Raw genomic sequence first — 20,817 nt, 5'->3', positions numbered from 1 at the left:
CCGTTTGGGAAAAGCATGGCACAGAAGCGATGGCTGAGCCCCAGCGCGGCGCACCCGACACCGACCCGCGCCAAGACCTTTGACGACGACGACGACGACGCGCAGGGGATGGATGGCGCTGGCGCCTTGGACTCGCCCTCGCCCGTGCGCAAGGTGCGCCCCATGGGCGATCGCATGCGCGAGCTTGATGCGATGCTCTACTCGCCCAAAGGCAAGACGAGGCTCGTCCCGACAAAGCTGCAGATGGACCTATCGCCGCCGCCGCCGCCGACAAAAGCAAGTCCATTGCGCCGGCTACCGCCCAAGCTCAACCTTGACGCGGCGCCGTCACGTCCAGTGATGACGATACTGACAACCCCCAGTAAACGCACCGAGACCCCTCTCATCGCTACGGCGCCCAAGGAGCCATCAAAACCGAGCGCGGCAGACCCACCGTCGGTGACCAAGACAAACGCAAGCGAGCCCATCAATATAGATGACGACGTCGACGACGAGGTCACTGAGAAAAAGCAGGTGGCCAAAGATGGTTTCTCCGAGCTCCTCCTCGGGTACGGCCCTACGTCAGGGATGATACCTCATTCCATGAGCCTATGTAGTGCCAAGCGCCAAGCAGCGGCGGCGGCCAACCCCGTGGCCAAGAGCCAGCAAGGGCTCGTGAACCTTGGCAACACGTGCTATATGAACGCGGTGCTGCAAGCGCTCTTATCGCTGCAGGCCTTTGTGACCACGCTCCGTGACGATGCGTGGGTCACGGCACTGACCAAGATGCCGCTGCCAAAAGGCCATTGGCAAGCCAAGGCTGTCAAGGACGCATACGACTTTTACCTGGTCTTTAAAACCATGATCAAGGGCCACGTGCAGTCGGCGCACTTGGACCCGAGTCCGATGAAGGCGGTTGTTGGTAAGCGTGCCCAAGTGTTTGCCAAGTACGTATCGGATGGATCCTCGGTATCTGATGGACACGGTAGCAATGCACAGCAGGATGCGCATGAATTCCTCATGAACGTTCTGAACGAGCTCGAGGCCGACATGAAGGGCGTGGTGCAGTCGCAGCTGGACCTGCTCTCGACGGACGCGGCCGAGAGAAGGCGAGCAAGCAGTCGCTGCACCAGTACTTTGGCGGCAACGATGAGAAAGCGATGGTAACACCGACGCTGGCACCGGCCGACGTCGAAGCGCTCTTGCCGACAACCACGTTCTTTCGCACGACGGTCACGCAAACACTCACGTGCTCGTCGTGCGCGTACCGCCGGCACGTCAAGGAAACGTTCCGGGAACTCTCACTGGACTTTCCAGCCCTCGCGGCGCCCAAGCCACCGATCTTGTGCAAGTGTCAGAAGCCCGTCAAGCGCTTGATTACCAAGAAAGACGGGAAAAACAAGGGTCGTCCGTTCATCAAGTGCAACCAGTTTCCGCAGTGCGAGTTCTTTGCGTGGGACGACGCGCCGCCCGAGCCGCCAGCGCCCGCTTTGGACGTGCCCCAGCTCTTGACGACGGTACCGATGTGTCGATTGTCGTCTCGTACACTGTGTTTCAAGCACGGACCTAGCATTTTCAATCGCACACGGTCGACCTCAAGTGCGAAAAGTGTGCTGACGGCGCCTCGGTCAATGTGACTGCAACGATCACGCACGCGCCACCGATTCTTGTGCTGCACCTCAAGCGCTTTGAGATCAGCACGGCGAGTATGACGCTCGTCAAGCGCAACGACATTGTGGTGGCACCCACCTCGGTGGACCTGAGTGTGTTCCAGGCGCCAAACGCCAAGCCAGCTCCAAAGTACCGTCTCAAGGTAGCCCTCGTCGCCATTCTTCAAATCGCGGCGACATCCAAATGGAATGTAGAGTATTGTGCGGCACCTCGGGCGCACGGCGGGCGAAGGCCATTACATCACCGACGTGCACAACCAGGCTACGAAATGGACGCGCTACAACGACGCGCTCGTCACCGAGGTTGGTTGGAGCGTGCTAGCATCGACTCAACGAGTGTTTTTCAGGTCGATCAAGCTGCAGTGCTCACGGGCCCTGGCGCCGAGACGGGGTACCTCCTCTTTTACGTTGCGGAGACGTCGACGGGCAAAGGGCCGGCGTTGCTGGGACGGTCTGGCTAGACGTGTTGTCGATCGATTGCATGCTTTCTCAATACATTTCTTATCCTGTCGCTGCCATTCTCTTCCTCGTCGTGTGACGTATCGAGAACATCCATATCCAATGGCCTTGGTCGTAGTATGCCTAGTGAATACTACTTGCATGCACGTCTAAATGGTTGGGGTTGGCAAAGGACTTTTCGTCTTCGTCCACGGGTAGGAAGCGCATCGCGATCCCTAGCGACAGCACATGAAAAAATTATGAAGCGTCGATGGTGACAACAGCACCTCAGTGCGCTGGAACGTGAGCATGGTGCTGCAGCGCTCAAGCACAATTCCGGCCGCACCCTAGAGACCGACTTGGTGTGCATGTAGATGGAGGATGTGTACCTTGCTAAAAAGGCGGTAGGTGCCGTTCGGGCGCCAAATGATCATGGTCTTGCGCTCGGACGAGAAGGAAAACATGTGGCCACCAGGGGGCTTGAAGTGGGCCGCGCGCACACTTGCATACGCAACCTTGCACGATTGGAGCCAGAGCAAGAGGGCGCCCTCGGTTTTGTTGCCGTAGACTGTTGTGTGAGCTCCGCGGTCGTATTGACGCAGACGTTGACGCTGAGCTCGTCGAGAAAACTGGCGCCGATCTCGAGTGCGTCGAGCAGCGGTGCACCATGGCTGACCCAAAGCGACACGACCGTCATGCGATTCTCCGTCAACGTGCCCGTCTTGTCGCTGCAAATGCTCGTGACGTTGCCCATGGTCTCGCACGCAGCGAGGACGCGAATGCGGAGATTGTGGTCGAGTAGCATTTTCTTGGTCCAGTACGACAGCGAGATGGTCACGGCGAGCGGAAGGCCCTCGGGAATCGCGACAACGATGATTGTGACGCCAATGATAAAGGCGATGCAGTCGGTCCAGCCCACGAATATCGCATTTACCCAAATCTGAGTCGATACTTTGATACATTGCAAACTACATATTGATAGAAGTGTACTACCGGTGCGATTGGCGAAAAATGTATACAGAAGGATGGTCACGAGCATGGTGGCGACAGCAACGAAGATGCCGCCGTACCTGATGATCTTGACCATGTCCTCGAGCTTGTCCTTGAGCGGTGTCGGTCGCTCGGCACGGATAAGCTTGGACTTGATGCGGCCCCAGCGTGACTCGACACCGATTGCAGTGACGACGGCAGCGACCGGCCGAGATCAAGCAGCCCGAGAGCAAGAATAGATCGGACGATACGCTCTTCTCGACATCGTCCCGTCAAGCTCGACTCATTGCACTTGACGTCTTGGCCGCGGACAAAGACGGCGTCGCCCGGAATCCGGTCGCCGTTTTCCAGTACAATAATGTCACCAACGTTGATGTCGGTGACGAGGACCGCGTCATACTGTCCGTCGCGTAGCACGAACATTGTCTTGCGATAGAAACGTCAAGACAATAAAGTGCCGACGCACCTTGACGTGAACTCGTCGTTCTTGGCGCTGAGCGCTCGGAATTGCTTTTCTTTTGCATAGTTGGACGTGGCACTGACGAGACCGACGAGGAGGACAGCAATCATGATGGTCACGCCTTCGGTCCAGCCTCTTCTCGGGTCTTCGATGGACCCCGTGATGGTCGATGCGATCGCGGCAGCAAGAAGGACAAGGATCGTCGTGTCCTTGAGCGTCTCGAATACGAGTGCTAAATCAGACGTGGACGGTGTGTCTTGAAATAGGTTGGCGCCAAACGCGCTGCGGCGGTCGGCAAAGCCTTGGGACGCTTCGTTGCTCGAGAGGCCAAAGTCCAGATTGACGCAGAGCTTCTTGGCCAGGCCGTCGATGCCGCCGAGGTCGGCGAGGGCATTGGACTCCATCATCTGGTCGACGTTGATGTTGCGCAGACCGTCTTTGGTGATGCCCAAGACACTCCGCGCCGGCGCCACCTTGGTCATGCTGGACCCCAGGTGATGTGGCGCCGGCCCGTCGCTGCCGAGTACCAGTACGTACTGCTGCCGGGCGAACGGACGTCGTGGTTTCTCTTCTTGGACCGAGGGTCTCGCTACGCCTCGCGCGATATTTAGTGCATTGCTGCAGGGCTTTTTTGCCTTTTCTAAAAAGGCGCGCCCGTTGAAGATCCCCAACTGGTTGTAGCTGCGACGGTGATTAGGGGGTTTGCACATACCGGTACTTTTGTAGGTGGCATATGCCGCCTGTGGATGTGGCATGTGCCAAATTGGGATGACGTGGCACGTGCCGCCTTTTGTCGACGTGGCACGTGCCACTTTGACGCCGTTGTAAAAGGATCGCGCCTGATGGCGACGCCCGATGGCAGCAGTGGGCTTCCGCACATGATCCCAGGCCTGCGTACGCTGCATCATGCACAGATTACCAAGGCGCATCACCGGAAGAGTCATGCCATGGCGCGCATCCTGGCGGGCAACGAAGACGTCGTACCAGCCATGCGGCCGGTCGCGCCGCCACCGCCAGCACGCGAGGACGCGCCGCTTGAGCCCAAGGCGTCCTCGTCCGAGCCGAGCTCGCGCTACTACAGCACGCCGTCGCTGCCGACGTGGGTGACCAACGACCGCCAAGTGCTGCGGTTTTACTGCTACTTTGAAGAGCCGTCGCACTACGCGCCGCTGTCGCTCGAGGCGCCATCGGGCCCGTCGCGCGTGCGCCGGCTCGTGCTGCTCTACTACCTCTCGGATGCGTCGATTGAAGTCTCCGAGCCGCGCGTCGCCAACAGCGGCCTCGCGCAAGGCCGCTTCCTCGCGCGTACTGTGCTGCTGTCGCCGACGGGAGGGCCGTTCACGCCAACTGACTTTGCCGTTGGTCAAACGATCGTACTCAAAGGCCACAAGTGCAAACTCGTCGACTGCGACGCGGCGACGCGCGAGTATTACGCCAATGTCGTGCAGCGGCCACAGCCACCTGCGTTACCGTACCCGGACACGCCCGCCGTGTCGGCCTACCGCGAGATTGAAGCGGTCAAGCAGCCGCCACAACCGACGCTGCCCGCGAAGAAGAAGGCGGCCGCCAAAGTCCAGCAGTTTATGCAGTTTAGCACGCACGTGCTTCGCTTCTACTGTTCGTGGGAGGACCCGCATCCATTGTACCCCGAGACACGCCGCTTCACGCTCCACTACTTCCTCGCCGACGACACGGTGGAAGTGCGCGAAGGCCGGGCGGCGCGGGACCGGCGCGGCAGCGGCCAGTCCTTCGCTGTGCTTCTCTCTCGCCGGTACGGCGTCACCTGCACGGATTGTTATCTCATAGTACAATGCAATATCATAATGTGGCTAGACCCCTCCCGATGATGCACGACGAGACGCGGTATGTACGGCCATTGGACCTGCGCTGCGGCAACGAGATTTTGTTTTTGGCCGCGTCTTTCATCTCGACGACTGCGACGAGTTCACACGGCAGTACTACCTCACACAGCATGGCATCACGCAAGAGCCGTCCGAGACCGTCGCGCGCAGTAGCAACCAACGCTCCAACGATAGGTCGCCGCCCAACGACGACACCGACGACGACGACGACAATGGGTCGCTGCTGCAGCAACTGGTGCGCGAGAAGGCCAAGAAGCCCGACCGCCGGGCCACCACGCAATGCCTGCGCTTTCGCGCCATCTTTGCGCCGACGCCCGAGCTACCACCCGCGCAAGCAGCACGCTCCTTTGTGTTGACAGTACACCTCGCCGACGAGACACTGGCCATCTTTGAGCCACCGGTACCCAACTCGGGGCTCCGCGGCGGCAAGTTCCTCGATCGGGGTGCGTACAAGGTGCTCCAAGATGACGCTGCGGCACGGTACTTGAGGCCGTCCGACTGCTGCGTCGGCGCGACCCTGACGTTCGCACTGACACCCAAGCAGCCGTTCCGGCTCGTCGAGGCGGACGAACAAACGTTGGCGTACTGCGAGGCGCACCCGGACGGCTTTGAGCATGCGGATATCGAGCGCGTGCTCGCTCAGGTTGCGTCGCTCTTACACGAGCGCGGGACCAATCTGCGACGTGTCTGCAGCGCCGAGAGTCGCGAGCATGGCTGCCTCGGCGTCGATGGCATGAACAGTGTGCTCCGCCACCGGCTGCATTTGCACGACCACCTCCATCCGCACGCGTGGCTTACGCTGACCCGGCGCTTTGTTCAACCGACGACAACGGCAGCCGAGTTTTGTGATGCAGTCGTGCGCGCATCGGCGGCGGCGACGCCCAGCGACGGCTCGTTCTGGAGCCAACTGCGGCAGGTACATATTCCATCGTCGCCTTTCCTTCGAGAAATGGTGACGACGACGCGATGTACTATTAGATTCCGGCCGACCTCCGACAGTCGATTGCCCGCCTCGACACGGAGGCGTCGGGGCATGCATCCGTCCGACTGCTCGAGCGCCTGGTGTCGTTTTACGAGCTCTCGCCGCCCGCCCGATGGACTCTGGGCGTCCTACATGTCGGTCGACGGCTTTGTCGACTACCACTCGTTCTTTGACGATGTGTACGACTGCGACTGGAGTCATGGCAACAACAACGACGACGACGAGCATGACGAGGCATCGCAGAACGTTCCCCGGCTGCCGCCCCGGCCGCCTCCAATTGACGAGCGAGGGCCCTTGTACATCCCTACATATCGATCGCAGCTCGACACAGCGCGCTTTGGCGTCGTCCCGCTGGCTGCAAACGATGCACATGAGCCCAATCCATCCACCGAGCCCGCCCTCTCTGCGTCGATGCGCGCAGTCTCCTTGGCGACGACAGCAGGCTCTTCGAATCGACACCACCCGTCGCTCTCCGCCTCGTCCGTTGCATCGCGCCCGACGTCGGCGCGGGCCAACGCCTCGAGCATGACCCCGACCGAGATCGGATCGCTGCTGTCGGGGCGATTCCAAACAACAAGTCAACGTATGCACGCCCAGGTGACGCAGGCGCTCACCGAACGGTCGACGTCCTGCGCTAAGACACCGTCGTCGTCGTCGTCGTCCTCCGTTGCATCGACGCCCCGTGCAACGACGGCAGCTCCGTTGACGCCCGAGATGCGCGCCGCGCTCTACACAACGACGGCCATGGGCGTAGGCAGTGGACTCGCCAAAGCCCAACACGCCGCCGATGCGACGCAGGCTCGGTCCCGCGCCATTCTCGAGCGGGCCAAGGCCAAGTTTCGACAGCAGTCGACGACAGCCACCAACGTGGCAGCAATGGACCCAACCGTGCGGACGCTTCTCGGCACTGCGCTCGACGGTGCCAAGTACAGTCTCCGCCAGGCGCTTCTCGCGCATGACAGCGACGGCAGCGGCTTTCTGCGTACACGAAACGAGTCGATACCTCCATTGACCATGTGTGTAGGGGAAGACGCGTTGATGACGGCGCTACGCAGCGTGCAGGCGCCGCTGTCGGACGACGACTTGTATCTGATTGCGAGCGACCTCTTTCCGCATTCTGGATCGGTGGTCCACTACAAGGCGCTGCTGGACGAGCTCTTTGGCGTGGCCCACGCCGGCGGTGGCACTGAGAACGTGTCGCCCGCGAGCTAAACAATGCATCCATATATGCCCTCATGCAAGAACCACGAATTCTACCTTGTACTCGAGCGCGTGGAGCCAGATACACGCACAATGCAAATGGTTGCGGTTGACTTGCACGGTCTGGCACCGACTGCACGTGCGCTGCATGAACGCATCGTCCGACTCGCCGTCCTCGCGCGGCGCAAAGCACGCCGTATCGTCGTCCTTGTCCTTCGCGATGACAATATTGTCGTCCTCGGTCACATGGAGGTCGGTCCGGCCGAAATGCAGTTGACCGCCATAGCACGGGTCGTTGGCGATCGGCAAACCGAGGAGCTGCAGGTGGAGTCGAATTTGGTGCGTGCGGCCCGTCACCGGCTACGTCGACACTTTTTCATCGACTGCGTTTTGAAATACACTCGACCAACCTTGACGTAGACGACGCTCGTGCCATCGTCCATGGCGCAGCGAAACTCGACGACCGTCTCGGCCTCCTTGGCGTCTTCACCAGGCACCGCGCAGCCCCACACGCCGTCCTTGTGCGACTTGCATGCGAGCGGGCACTGGATACGCAGCTGCGTAGGCGAGTCCATAGTAAGCACGGCGAGTGGCGTCGTCGCTGCCGCTGTCGCCGACGCGGAGGCGAGCCACTCGGCCGAAAGGGTCTCGGGGTACACACCTCGGACGCGCGCCAAGTAGGCTTTCGACGCCGTGCGGTCCGCTACGCATAGGCGCGAGATCAATAATCAGCTGGTTAGGACACTACAGACGACTTGTCGTACCAATGCATTTGGAGAGCTCGCGAGCCTTGGCCGTCGTCTTGGCCAGAATCACGACGCCTAGTGAGAGGGTGTGGCTACAGCGAGAGCGTTCGCTTGTCTACCCGACGTCAAGCGATCCAAGCGGTGCACGATGTGCAGCGCGGTCAAGTCGGGACGACTCGCCAACACAATGAAATGCTACAAACGTCGTTCGACAAAGCGTCAGGGTGAAGGGTCGTGTACCAGCGAGTTGTGGCGGTAGGCGCCGCACGGGTGCGTCGGCACTGTTGATGGCTTGGAGACGACAACCTGCAACATTCCGTCATTATGGACATGTTGTCCTTGATGATGCACATACGAGGTCGGGGGTCTCGTAGACGACAGGAATGTCGTCGCCAACGACAGGCGGCTCGTGGCGGTGCGTCTATTGAGAGGGCATAATAAATGTCCGCAGTAGTATAGTTGGCATTGCTATTGCAACCGACCATGTGACAGAGGAGGTCGCCGTTCTTGAGAACCGTCTCTGGCGTCGTGCGCGCGCCGTTGAGCGTGATACGACCCGACTCGATGGCCATGACCTACTTATCGCAATGCGTATCGATGAAGGGAAAGGGACGTGTACGTAATAGCTGGGCGAGAAGGCGCCAAACTCGGTCGTGAAGACGTCCATGAGCGTGCGATTGAACCAGCGCTGCTTGGCGTGCGCCATGAACTTGAAGACGTATGGCTTCACGTAGCGGTAGCCTAGGCATATCACTATAAGCTACGTCGATAGCATCGGTCGTGGCCACCATCACGGATCTCGTATTCGGCGACGACAGGCGGCTCCGCCTCGACCTTCTGGCGCTTGGCAGAAGGCATCGATTGACAGATTACGTTTGATGATTGGCTCTACCAAAAGCACCAATGGCCTTGCGTGTTGGTACGAAAACACTCTTTGATTGGTCAAAATGACCTAGCCAATCAAATTGAAAAGCCGGAAACGCTAGGAAGCCGATCACGTCGAGTCATCACTGCCCCGTCGACACGAGTGGGAGGGGCACTGTGCCCCCCACGTGTCTACTGGTCGTGCGTGGCACAAGTACGACACCAGTATATCGATCATGTAGCCTCTCGCTCTCGAGCAGGGCAACCGCAGCTCTTGCTGGAAACGCTGCGTGAAATACACGTGTCCAGGTTATGTATTCTAAAAACACCCAACTAAATGATGCTGACTGGTAGAGCTGGAGCTGGATGCTGGGAGCCTGACAAGAAGCTCTGATGGGTCGATTGTAGTGTGCGAAGAAGGTACACCAAGTGATTTGCGTGCGCCCCATTGCGTTGTCGAAAGCCGCGGTGCTTCGTGTCGCGCACTGACCGGATATCATTAGTTGGGCCAAGTACATTAATCCGGATATCGCCTGCGACACGATGACGCATGCAGCGTGGCACGACAACACTGCGCAGGACCTCCTGTAGAGCACGACGCGACGGTCGTGGGCAAACCCCAGGCGCCGACGCGGTCGTATCCGGATATCCAGCACAGTCAAGTACCCCTATCACTTGGGTCCACCGCGCGTGATGGCGGCCTGGTCTGCCTCCACGGCTGCGCGTTGTGCATGAAAAAGGGCGAGCCGTGCTCGTGTTGATGGAGCAGTGACACACTCGTGTCGTTCAGCGTGCCGCGGTCAGCTGCCGTGGTCGCGTCCCTATGTTTTATCTTGCCTCCTGACACTGCTGGTGATGATGCAATAAAGGCTGTGAGGACCGCGTGGGGGAGAGAGAGCGGGTGTCATGTACGTGGATGCTAGCTATGCTTGCCCTGGGCTTTTGGTTTGAGCCATCGAGCGCGTTGAAGTTCAACGGGGGGACCTCCTGCATGTATTATCCGGATGACCAACTGATGGTTTTCAGTCCGGCAAGAGTATCCGGTCTCGCCGTCGACTAACTTTTGCCATCTCTCGCTTGGGCAGTGCTCAATCTCGACGCCGATATCTCGCCCAAGTCAGGTGCACCCGCCTCCTCCTTGTGCTATTTCTATGAAAGGTATTGCATCATAATCCGCCTTCCGCCTGTGGGAATTTTGACTGGTATGATACAATCCGCCAGTCGGTTCCGCCTGTGGGAATTTTGACTGGTATGATACAATCCGCCAGTCGGAACATGGTAAGCGCATCCACTCGTTCCCATCACTTACTCCAAGAAGATAGTAGTGAAGCCACTACATGATTGATTGGTATCGGTACTTGTCTGGGGCTTGCGTCTTGTACGTGGGCTCGCTCTGATTCGTTTAGCCCCATCTTAAAGCATGGCAAGGGCGTCCCATAATTGATTTTGGTGGGTCTTGGTCAACACGCGTTTAGTCGACGATCTAGTCGGCTAGTTGGCGGGTGGACTCTCCGGATATAAAATGCGTTGTGAGAGGTGACATATCACTTGTCAGAGGTGTGTCAGAGGCGAGGGCTATCACCGCATGCGATTGGTCAAAATAATGACGTTGCGCGGCTGTGATTGGTCCGTGTGGCCAATAGCGACAGCACCGGAGGAGGTAGAGAGTATAGTCTGTCCCAGGGGTCCCAATGTCACAACAAGCGAATCCATCCTGTCACTCATCCATCCTGATCGGCCATGACGACGACGACGACGCTGACCGAGGAGCAGAAGCAGGCGGCCGCGTCGCCGCATGTCAAGGACGAGGTCGGCCACGACGACGACGATGGCGGCTCGAGCGACGAGAAGGACCACGATGAGAACACGGCACCTGGCGACGTGCGCAAGCCCCGGCGCGAGCTCCCGCCGGCACCGTCGCCATCCTCAAGACGTGGATGCTCTCGCCCGAGCACGTCAAGCACCCGTACCCGACGGACGAAGACAAGAAGATGCTCTTGGAGAAGACCGGCATCAACATGAAGCAGCTCACCAACTGGTTCACGAACGCACGCAAGCGCATCTGGAAGCCCATGATGCGCCGCGAGCACTCGCGCCAGCTGCAGTCGTCCTTCGCGCGCGATGTCCAGATGCGCGAAAGCGGTCCGCGCATGCCACCCCCGCCCTTCGTGCACGATCGCCCGACCGACGACATGCGAGACGGGCACGCGCCGCTCCGCATGGCGCACCACGGTGGTCACGCGCCCGACCACCCGTTCAGCCATCCCAACGACCCGTACCAGGGGTACCCGCCGCCGACGGAGCACCGGTCCTTCCACCCTTGGCTACGCTGCTTTCTGTCCAGGACCTGACGACGCTATATTCTTGTAGGAGCGTCGGGTGCCCGAGTACCCCGTGCGGTCACACGAGTACCCGCCCGTGGCCTTTCCTCCGCCGTCAAGCGCGTCGTTCTTCGAGCCGCGGTCGCACCGGTCCGTGTCCGAGTCGGTCGTCGATCGGCTCCACCACCATCCACAGCACCACCACCAACGTGTGCACCACCCGTATGCGGCGCCGCACCACCCGATTCCGTCGTCGTTTCTGCGCCTCCCGCCGCGCACCGAACGCAGTGCGAGCGATGTGTCGCAGCAGAAGCTGTCGCCTCCGCTCAAGCGCGAGCTTGAGTCCAAGGACGACGACAGCAACGGCAAAGAAAAGCGGGCCCGGCGAAGCTCGCTCCTGCCGCCCCACGTCATCCGCGTACGCAATCGATCTCGTCCTTTACTTCTGCAGGTCGAATGGTCAATCCACCTAGATCCTCAAGGACTGGATGCTGTCGCCCGAACATCTCGAGCACCCGTACCCGACCGACGTCGAGAAGAAGGCGCTCTGCGACGAGACGGGCCTCGATATGTGCCAGCTCAACAATTGGTTTGCCAACAACCGCAAGCGTCTCTGGAAGCCGACGATGGCGAACCGGTCCAAGGAGCGTCTCCAGCTCTACTCGAACGAGAGCATCCGCAGCATCATCTATAACGGCAAATCGGCATCGACGGTCGCGGATCTCCCGGCGCTCGTGCCGCCGCCGCGCTCGGCGCCGTGCTTGCCGTCGGTCGCGGGCCGCCCCGCGAAGGCCGCTCGCACACGCTCGACATTGGAGCGTTCCGCCGCTCGCGCATGAACTTCCAGGACATTTTAAACGCGTCGAACGACCGCGCACCCTTCGTGCTGCCCCCGCTCTCACGACCAGCCGCGTCCAACTCGGTCGGCCACGAAGACCACCTCCCGCCGCTGATGTAATAGATCCGTCGTATTCGCATCTTCATGACGCTTTGTTGTTTTGGCAGCCGTCAAGGTCGGCGAAGAGGTCGGTCTTGGCCCGCTCCATGCGATCGTCGTGCAGCGCGTGCTTGATGCGAAAGTACACTTGGTACCGAATGTTGCACGACAAATTGGGGCCACCCCGGTGCGCCATTTTGGGGTGGCAGAGCACAACGTCGCCTTTGCTGCAGAGCAGTTGAATGGGTGGGCCGAGGTCCGGGAGGTGGCCGTCGCCCCAGACCGTGTCCACCGATGTACACGTCGTGGCACACCCCGCGAGCACGCCGCCTTCCTGCAGCATCCCGTGCAGCGCATGGTGCGACTTTGGAAAGACGATGAGGTTGCCGCTCTGCGGCTGCTGGACGTCCGAGAGCGCGATCCCCACGAGCAGCGAAAACGGATTCCATTTACCTACGGTCGCGTGGTGAGCGCTACGACAAAGAAAATCAAATTCGCACGACCTTGGCGCATGCCGTCCGTGTGCCACTCGTTGCCCTTTGGCTCGTACGCCGGCCCGAGCTCGGGGAAGCGCAGTGCAATCTGCGCCCCCTGCGGCGGCGCGATCTCGCCCACGAGGCTGGCCACATACGTGGCGACAGAGCTCCCAAAGAAGAGGTTCCGGATCGCCGCCGAGTTGGACGTATTGCCTGCGAGCTTTGCAGCGCCTTCGACGCCACCCTCGATCATCATGCCCGGCTTCCCGAGCTCGTGGTTGATCTGTCGCAGCGCCTCGTGGACGAGCGAGACCGGCACGGCCGACGGCAGCACCAGGTATCCCTCGCGCATGAACGAGTCGATCTGCGACGGCGAGAGCTGCGGCAGTGACGACGTCACGCACGAGGCGTCAAGCTGCAACGTCGCTTTGCGTGCGTGCTGCGTGACGGCAAACAATTCCGGCGCAGCGTGCCCGATGAGGACGCGGCTATGGCCGAGGGCGACGCCGGTCGCACCGATACCGACGCCAAGGTACCAGCCTTCGCCGCCGGCCGCATTGGCCTTCTTTTGATTGGCGCATAGCTGGAACGTGTAGAGCGCTTCGTCGGGGGCGGCGATCGGCGTGAAGGACGCAAACTTGCCGCCGCCCGCGCCCCACGACGTGTCGCCGGTCTGTGCCACCTTGAGCTTCTCGTACGGCGCGTCCAGTCGGCAAAAGGTCAATTGGCTCTTCTCGCGCTCGACGAGAAAGGTCGCGGTCGCGTCCGTCGCGACGTGGCGGAGCTCGAGCACGCTGCCGTTGGCCCACATTGCCATGGCCATCTAAGAATCTAAGAATGTACGCGCTGTGATTGGTCGGTCATTCCTTTCTTGCAACGTGGTGATGCCGTTATGTAAGAAAACATACCCGGTGCAACCCTTTGACGCGCGGTATATCCGGATAGCGTGGTGTTTCAACGGGACAAGTCCCTACAAACAAGACGACAACAGCTGCGAGTGAGGTGGCGCCGTCACAACACCGAGATAGATGATCAACGTCCGTGAGGTCCAGGCGCTGCAGACGCAGCTCCTCAAGGAAGGCAACGCGCGCTTCGAGCTCCAGGAGCAGAACCAGCGGCTCGCAGCGCAGGTCGATATCCTCCAGCGAGAGATGGCAAAGAAGGAGTACGAGCTCAGCCTCGCGCGGGCGGCGCAGGCGACGCCCGAGGCGATCCAAGAGGTGGTCGAGAACAACCTTGCGCTCAAGGAGCAGGTGAAAGCGCTGAAAGACGCGCTCAGCCACGCGCAGCCGCTTGCTGCCGTACGTTATGCACTTCGTCATGGCGGTGCGCATGATGCCACATATCTGTAGCCCGTCCAAGACGACGCGTTGGCCGGCCACGACCTGCAGGTACTGTTACCACTTCCACCTAGCACTCGTCTGCAACCATGTCTAGTCGCTCTTGCGCAAGCTCGGCGCCAAGGAAGAGGAGCTTTCGGCCATGCGCGCCGAGTGTCGGATCTGGGAAGAGCAAGTGATTCAGCTCAAGTTTGAGCTCCAGTCGGAGCGCTTCAACTCGCAGGAGGCACTCAAGGAGCAACGTCTTCGCGCCCAAAAGCCGCCAATGGATCCGCACAAGTCGATTCTGTCGGGCCATACCACGCGCACGCTGGCGCAGGAGCTACAGGAGTACAAGGTCTGCGTACAGGCTTTCGACACCATCGGCAACAAAGTGATAGAGCCTTGCATTGGAACGAGCGCAGTACTGGAAGCTCGCCGAAGTGTCGCTAGACAAGGTCAACTTGGACCTCGCGGCGCTGCGCAAAGAGAACCGAGCACTACAGGAGCGACTCCAGCGACTCGAGGTAGACCCACCGACCCGTTGGCGTTTAAATTACGACATGGATTAGGACGAAGCGAACGAGACCGACAGCAGTGGCCACGGACTCTTCCACGGCGTCCTGGGCAGTCCCGCCGCTCATGCTCTGCGCGACGAACGCGACGAGGCCCGGCGACAGACCCGGGTTGCCCAAGACACGCTGACGTCGGTCATGAAGGAGATGCAGCGCCTCCAGCAAGAATTGGATGACGTGCCAGTCTTGCGCAAGGTACTTTTGTATCTAGTATAATGTTCCGCGCTCTCATGGCGGCATGAGATTGAGGCACGGCGCGTGCAAGGTGTAATCCGCGACCTCAAGCAAGAGCTGACAGCCCAGACGTACGCATCGCCACCCGATATCGGCGTCACCTGGAGCTCTGCTAGGACACGCGTCGAGCAGCTGCAAAGTGCGGTGGCGCTCTACAGCCCGCGCAACTCGCGCGGCATCGACCTCGGTCGCAAGCGCGGCCACTTCGCCTAAGACACACACTGTCTTCTTCTTGTTGGCAGTGTCATCATGTCGTTGAAACAAAAGTCAATGGAATATCAAGTTGATACTTAAAAGAGCTCAAGGACCGCGTTCGGGTCGGTGGCGTACTGGCCCTTGTACTTGTCAAAGAGCTCTTGGAGGGCCGCCATGTACTGGTTGTGGTACTTGGTCACGTCGTCGATCGTCGGGTGGTCGATCGTCGGCAACTGCAGCGGTGCGCCCACGACCGTTGTGAGGCGCGCACTTCTGAATGGCATGTAGAAGCAAAACCAGAGGCCGCGGAAGATGACGCCGGGCACCTTGTACTTGTTGAGCCAGACACGCGGCTTGAGAAGGTACGGGAACGACGCATACGTCTCTTCCTCGCCAAACGTGTAGACAGGATGGACCTACTTTGGCATCGGACTCTCAAACTCAAAGAATGCAGTAATACCTTGTAGCCATATTGCAGCGCGAGTTTGAGAAACCCCTTGCGGTTCTTGAGAAAGACGCGGTGGTGGCCGCGGGCAAAGATCGTCGCCTCCTCAAAGCCACCGGGGATGATGGCAATGTTGTCGCCGGCCTTGGCGAGGCGCTCAAAGTTGGTGCGGCCCGCGGGGCCGCCTTGGAACCACGCCAAGAGGTTCGACATGCCGGGCACGAGGAAGAGCAAATCGGTGACGAGCCACGAAAAGTTCGAGTGGCGGAAGACCGGATTCGCGCCACCATTGACGAGCCTAGACAGCATAGTGAGAGGAGGAACGTGACGGCGAGCAGTGCGCACCAGCCACAGCAGAGGATGCCATGCGGATGGTAGGCCATGAGCGTTTTCGAGCGGCCTTTCGCCGGCGCCGCGCCCTCGTCAAACACCACGTCTTGCTTGGCGTAGTACGGGTGGCGCTGGTAGATATCGACAAGCGCCGTGGAGAGCGACGGCCACGCCGAGAGCGGGAAGAGGTACCGGTAGGAAAAGTAGCACGCGTGGAAGGCAAGGACGTAGTAGCGGTAGCTCGACGAGAAGAGCATGACGGGCACGGACGCGACGGCCAGCGCCATCGACACCATCCACAGCGTGTAGAAGCCAAAGACGAGGCTGTAGCTCAGGAGCACGTCGCGCGCAGTAGACAGCATCTTGCAGAGTGAATTGCAATCGTCGCCTGCTTGGATGATCACGAAACATCAATTGGGCGTGGAAAAGCGCTTCGAACTTCGCTTGCACGTGCAAGATTTATCCAGAGCGTCTCATTTGAAGTGGAACGTTTGGCTGGCCAACCTGCCAGCCACGTCGCAAGAATGGCAAGAGAAGGCGCGTTGCCTCGCTTGTCTTTCAATTCTAACGGGATGGAGCAATGACTACGAATGATATTTCAAATGCGCCCCTGGACATTATATCAAACGCAAGTCGTTTTCGATGTACAGAGAGACCTGCCGACATCACCTGCAAAATCGCCACACGGGTGTTCCTGTGGTGTTACGGGGAACAGAAGCAATGAAAGGCCCGCACTAATCAACTAATGTGCGCAGGATGCTGCATGTCCAAGCATCATTCACTGCTAGATTGACGACATACCGAACGCATCAACATGCCCAGGTTGTTTTCGTCTCAAATGAGACAGATATGATACGTGCCGAAAGATCGCCAAATTCGTCCGTGGGTGTTTCCGTCAACGTGACGCAAGCCGACAGAGAGATGGCCATTGCGTCCTTGCCTGCGCATGTGACGATGCAGCTCCCACCGATCGACGCGTCCCTTTTAGTTTTGAACCAGGATTTTATTCTGGATTTTGGCGCTACTTATGGCCACGTGGGAGCGACACGAGCCCACAACCAGTGTCGTTCACCATTGGTCACGCACCTCGAAAGTGCGGCGACGGTGCCGTCCCTTCTAGCGCCATGGGCCAGACCTAATACGAGTGTCTGTGGGCCCAAATCGCAATACAGTGTTTTCTCCGCTTCGATCCAGTGGACCACGCCAAGTTCTCAAATACAGTGTTTGCATTTCGACTCGAGTCATTACAAAAAGTGCAAAGTGGCCTTGGGGTCCTTGGCGTACTCGCCCTTGTGCTTGTCAAAGAGCTCTTGGAGCTTGGTCATGTACTCGGCGTGGTGCTTCTCGACCTGCTCCCACGTCGGGTGTTCGATGAGCGGCAGCTCGAGCGGCTTGCCGACGACGGTGACGAGCGCGTTCTCGTCGTGCGGCAGGACGGAGCACCACCACTTGCCGCGGAAAACGACGCCAGGAATCTTCCACGAGTTGAGCCAGAGACGGAACTTGAGCAGTTGGTTGACCGTCGTATACGTGAGCTCTTCGCCAAACGTATAAACCGGGTAGACCTACATCGCTTTTCAATCCACCAAACTCTAAAAAATCAGAGTGTAATACGACCTTGTAGCCGTGCTTGAGCGCGAGCTTGATAAAGCCCTTGCGGTTCTTCAAGTAGACTTGGTGCTTGCCGTAGTTGTACGTCGTCGCCTCTTCGTAGCCACCAGGAATGAGCGCGATGTTGCTGCCTTGGCCGCAAAGCTTGGAAAAGTTTTCCTTGCCAGCGGGGCCGCAGCCCGCCCACGAGATCATGTCGCCCATCACCGGGAGGTTGAAGAGCACGTCCGACACAAGCCATTGGATCTGGGACGGCGCGAACGTCTCGCAGCCAATGCCGTTGGTCGTCCTATACGAAAAGAAATGAGTTGCATCGATCGAGCGAAAGCGTTGTACCAGCCGCAGCTAAGAACACCGTGGGGGTGGTAGGCGAGGAGCGCCTTCGAGTCGGCGGCCGGTGCACCCATGTTGTCTTCGAACACGACCTTTTGCTCGCTAAAATACTGGTGCTTCTTGAACATCTTGTACGCAAAGGCTTGGGCGGCCGGCCACGGCGCAAGCGGCGAGATGAAGTAGCGGTAGCTGTAGTAGATGGCGAAGAACGGGATGAGGTAGAAGCGAAGGTCCGTGACGACGATGGCTCCGAGCGCGAGGTAAAAGCAGAGAAGCGATCCAACCCAGACCGAGTAGAACACGGCGTACATCAAGTACTGCAGCATCGCGAAGCACTGGAGAGTACAATGGCCGAAGCGAAGGAAATCCCAGAATGAGCTTCGAGCCCGCGCCCATGACCCTTGTTGACGAATCCCGTGTCAACAAGCGGCGAGGTGCGACAGACGCGCGCCCGTCGGTCACCGTACACTATTTATTGTATCGCGATTTAAATCGTGTTGTAAGGTCCGTTCTAGAGTCATGGTTTGAAAGGGACTTTGCTTTGTACTGCAAGAGTTGTCTGAACGCATGGCGCCTTGTGGCTAGCACGGGCTTGCATGTATTATAGTACGATGGAAGAGCTGGCAACGCATCCTTCACGCGACGTCAAGTCTGCTGAAGTAGTGTGCATCAAATCAGATGGGTTGCACGTGTCCAAGTGCTCGCTTGCTTCCTACGCCTAACGAATTCGATTTTCCTCCTCTTATATCACAAGTGCAAGATAGATATACCTAACGAAATTGACCGACCCGTTCTTTCAAGAGACAAAGCCTAGTCTACGGTGGATGCCACGTAGGCTAGCGCAACGTTATCATCGATGACACGCATGGCACAAGCAGCCACGCCCGACAGCGGAGGCTGATACGGTGCTGTCTATACCCACGCAGCGTGGACCGATGGGATATCCTAAGTGATCATGCGTGACGTGTCGAGTCGACGCACGGCTTGATGATGGTACATGGTCCTCCTCGTAGCAGTCGACATGGGGTCCAATCCCAGAGAGACATCGCAACACAACGGCGCCGTGTTCATGACGTAGCTCGTGACGTCTGCGTTTGGCTGTCAACGCGACAAGCAGCGACGACACGCAGTCTGTCTATCGTCAAAATTGCGCGACCTGTTGGCGCCTTGTAGCCCCCAACCGCAGCATATCTTTCGCCAACCTGTTAAAGTTGGGTGAAAACGGACTCGACGGTACTTCTCCCATGTTGGAGCTGAAGCTGAACGGACTTCCAGGGCCTCGAAGAATCGTACTCGTGGTCCGGTGGGAACCGTGTGGCGTCTGACTACCCAAGCGCCGTGCCGGTACATACTACGACCTCCGTCGAGCTGCGCGTGTCGTCGTCGTGTCGTTGAGCATGGAAATGTTGGGTGAAATCAGTCCACTCTGACCCGGACATGCTACTGTACTGCAAGTAGCCAAGGGCATCTATGGCTCTATGGACCATTGAGATACTAGTACAGTAGCTGGTACCAGCAAGACATAAAAACAACTACCAGCGAGGTGCCATCGAGGACCGTAGTATGCATTACACCTCGTGCATCGTCTCGGGGCTATGAGGGCCGTCTATAACGTGTGTTGGCAAAAAACTCATGGCGTTAAAAGAACTCGAGCGTCTCGGTAGGGTCCTGCGCGTACGCTGCCTTGTGGCGTTCAAAGAGCGCTTGGAGAGCCGTCATGTACGCATCGTGGTACTTGCGCACATCGTCCGGCGTCGGTGACGGAAGCGTTGGTAGCTGCAGCGGCGCGCCGACCACCGTCGTCATGGTCTGCGACGCAAATGGAAGGAAGAAGCACCACCAGAGGCCTCGGAAGAGCACGCCGGGCAGTTTAAACCGGTTGAGTGCGAGGCGCAAGCGCAGACCTGGCTCGAAGGCAAGATACGTGCGTTCTTCGCCAAACGTATACACCGGGTAGACCTACCCCGTTGCATCGTACTTCCGAGTCGAGAGAGAATGGTACCTTGTAGCCGTGCTGCAGCGCGAGCTTGATAAAGCCTTTGCGCTCCTTGAGAAACACGCGGTGCTTGCCATACGCGTAGATGGTCGCCTCTTCGAACCCGCCAGGAATGAGTGCGAGATTGCTGCCACGCTTCGCAAGCGACTCGAAATTGGCGCGGTGCACGGGGCCGCAGCCAAACCACGAGATGATGTTGGCGATCGGCGGCATGAGAAAGAGCAGCTCCGAGACAAGCCAGGAAATCTGGCACGGTGCAAACACGGGGTCGGCAAAGCCGTTGGCGACCCTACACCACTTGAAAACTCGACCAGTGCCAAGCGCAGAAGGACGTACCAGCCTCGGCGAGGATACCATGCGGGTGGTAGGCCAGCATGGCCTTCGAGTCGGGCGGCGGCGCGGCGGCCCCTTGCTCAAACACCACTGCGCGCGACGGAAAGTACTGGCACGCTGCGTTCATGCGCAGCATCCAGCGCTGCGCGAGCGGCCACGTTTGCAGAGGAAAGAGGAAGCGCCACGAGGCGTAGGCCACGTAGACGGCCACGACATACCAGCGGTAGTGTGCGCTCCAGAGAATCGTGAGTATGGCGCCTTGGAAGAGAAACATCGACCCGACCCAGAAAGCGTAGAAGGTCAGCAGCGCTGCATGGCGATCAGCGGCGGAATATTGATCTCTGGTGCGCTCCCGGCCACTCGCCACACAACTCGTTCCCACGTTGTTGCTGTATACGCAGTCTGCTGCCATGTGATTGGTGCACGCCAGCTCGGATCACGTCAGCGATTGCGGACAAGCTCGATTTCGAAATCTGCGGCTACGATCCAACACCAAGAGTGGCCGTGGTACAGTAATCAGT

General features: G+C 59.1%; 10 protein-coding genes across 10 annotated transcripts in view; 4 read left to right on the top strand and 6 right to left on the bottom strand.

The window, feature by feature from the left end:
- Window positions 1–2,110, top strand: part of SPRG_20876 (hypothetical protein) — a gene marked incomplete at both ends in the record, with an annotated part of 4,906 nt that extends 2,796 nt beyond the window's left edge. The window contains 7 exons of the mRNA XM_012349685.1: window positions 25–548; window positions 597–926; window positions 969–1,041; window positions 1,086–1,496; window positions 1,550–1,792; window positions 1,845–1,952; window positions 1,997–2,110. Coding sequence (XP_012205075.1) covers window positions 25–548; window positions 597–926; window positions 969–1,041; window positions 1,086–1,496; window positions 1,550–1,792; window positions 1,845–1,952; window positions 1,997–2,110 — 1,803 coding nt within the window. The remainder of the gene's footprint in view (window positions 1–24; window positions 549–596; window positions 927–968; window positions 1,042–1,085; window positions 1,497–1,549; window positions 1,793–1,844; window positions 1,953–1,996) is intronic.
- Window positions 2,111–2,323: 213 nt separating this feature from the next.
- SPRG_09926 (hypothetical protein) lies at window positions 2,324–4,019 on the bottom strand (the record flags this gene model as incomplete). The annotated part of the gene is made up of 6 exons (XM_012349670.1): window positions 2,324–2,434; window positions 2,477–2,635; window positions 2,692–3,055; window positions 3,107–3,249; window positions 3,375–3,476; window positions 3,540–4,019. 6 exons carry the CDS (start codon window positions 4,017–4,019, stop codon window positions 2,324–2,326), a joined length of 1,359 nt encoding a protein of 452 aa, XP_012205060.1.
- Window positions 4,020–4,429: 410 nt separating this feature from the next.
- Window positions 4,430–7,593, top strand: SPRG_09925 (hypothetical protein; the record flags this gene model as incomplete). Its single annotated transcript, XM_012349669.1, has 3 exons — window positions 4,430–5,315; window positions 5,371–7,363; window positions 7,406–7,593. The coding sequence occupies exons 1-3, from the start codon at window positions 4,485–4,487 to the stop codon at window positions 7,591–7,593; spliced, it is 3,012 nt and encodes a 1,003-aa protein (XP_012205059.1). The 5' UTR covers window positions 4,430–4,484.
- Window positions 7,476–9,194, bottom strand: SPRG_09924 (hypothetical protein). The gene is made up of 10 exons (XM_012349668.1): window positions 9,116–9,194; window positions 8,947–9,068; window positions 8,810–8,902; window positions 8,683–8,748; window positions 8,568–8,633; window positions 8,447–8,522; window positions 8,346–8,402; window positions 7,992–8,284; window positions 7,639–7,941; window positions 7,476–7,589 (listed from the first exon to the last, which is right to left on the bottom strand). The coding sequence occupies exons 1-10, from the start codon at window positions 9,183–9,185 to the stop codon at window positions 7,515–7,517; spliced, it is 1,221 nt and encodes a 406-aa protein (XP_012205058.1). The 5' UTR covers window positions 9,186–9,194; the 3' UTR covers window positions 7,476–7,514.
- Window positions 9,195–10,931: 1,737 nt separating this feature from the next.
- On the top strand, window positions 10,932–12,470 carry SPRG_09923 (hypothetical protein; the record flags this gene model as incomplete). Its single annotated transcript, XM_012349667.1, has 6 exons — window positions 10,932–11,072; window positions 11,123–11,499; window positions 11,562–11,585; window positions 11,633–11,930; window positions 11,986–12,282; window positions 12,360–12,470. 6 exons carry the CDS (start codon window positions 10,932–10,934, stop codon window positions 12,468–12,470), a joined length of 1,248 nt encoding a protein of 415 aa, XP_012205057.1.
- Window positions 12,471–12,492: 22 nt separating this feature from the next.
- On the bottom strand, window positions 12,493–13,742 carry SPRG_09922 (hypothetical protein; the record flags this gene model as incomplete). Its single annotated transcript, XM_012349666.1, has 2 exons — window positions 12,493–12,902; window positions 12,953–13,742. The coding sequence occupies 2 exons, from the start codon at window positions 13,740–13,742 to the stop codon at window positions 12,493–12,495; spliced, it is 1,200 nt and encodes a 399-aa protein (XP_012205056.1).
- Window positions 13,743–13,929: 187 nt separating this feature from the next.
- On the top strand, window positions 13,930–15,364 carry SPRG_09921 (hypothetical protein). The gene is made up of 7 exons (XM_012349665.1): window positions 13,930–14,226; window positions 14,278–14,316; window positions 14,363–14,602; window positions 14,646–14,771; window positions 14,817–15,014; window positions 15,063–15,124; window positions 15,170–15,364. Exons 1-7 carry the CDS (start codon window positions 13,954–13,956, stop codon window positions 15,264–15,266), a joined length of 1,035 nt encoding a protein of 344 aa, XP_012205055.1. The 5' UTR covers window positions 13,930–13,953; the 3' UTR covers window positions 15,267–15,364.
- Window positions 15,332–16,385, bottom strand: SPRG_09920 (hypothetical protein; the record flags this gene model as incomplete). The annotated part of the gene is made up of 3 exons (XM_012349664.1): window positions 15,332–15,664; window positions 15,709–15,991; window positions 16,039–16,385. 3 exons carry the CDS (start codon window positions 16,383–16,385, stop codon window positions 15,344–15,346), a joined length of 951 nt encoding a protein of 316 aa, XP_012205054.1. The 3' UTR covers window positions 15,332–15,343.
- An 858-nt stretch (window positions 16,386–17,243) lies between these two features.
- On the bottom strand, window positions 17,244–18,293 carry SPRG_09919 (hypothetical protein; the record flags this gene model as incomplete). Its single annotated transcript, XM_012349663.1, has 3 exons — window positions 17,244–17,588; window positions 17,641–17,923; window positions 17,971–18,293. The coding sequence occupies 3 exons, from the start codon at window positions 18,291–18,293 to the stop codon at window positions 17,268–17,270; spliced, it is 927 nt and encodes a 308-aa protein (XP_012205053.1). The 3' UTR covers window positions 17,244–17,267.
- Window positions 18,294–19,605: 1,312 nt separating this feature from the next.
- On the bottom strand, window positions 19,606–20,570 carry SPRG_09918 (hypothetical protein; the record flags this gene model as incomplete). Its single annotated transcript, XM_012349662.1, has 3 exons — window positions 19,606–19,926; window positions 19,970–20,252; window positions 20,296–20,570. The coding sequence occupies 3 exons, from the start codon at window positions 20,568–20,570 to the stop codon at window positions 19,606–19,608; spliced, it is 879 nt and encodes a 292-aa protein (XP_012205052.1).
- Window positions 20,571–20,817: the final 247 nt, after the last annotated feature.

Source organism: Saprolegnia parasitica (assembly GCF_000151545.1).
Source record: "Saprolegnia parasitica CBS 223.65 unplaced genomic scaffold supercont2.56, whole genome shotgun sequence".
NCBI classification, from domain to species: domain Eukaryota; phylum Oomycota; class Saprolegniomycetes; order Saprolegniales; family Saprolegniaceae; genus Saprolegnia; species Saprolegnia parasitica.
The sequence above is the reverse complement of the archived record's forward strand: the minus strand, read 5'-3'. Positions and strand labels throughout refer to the sequence as shown.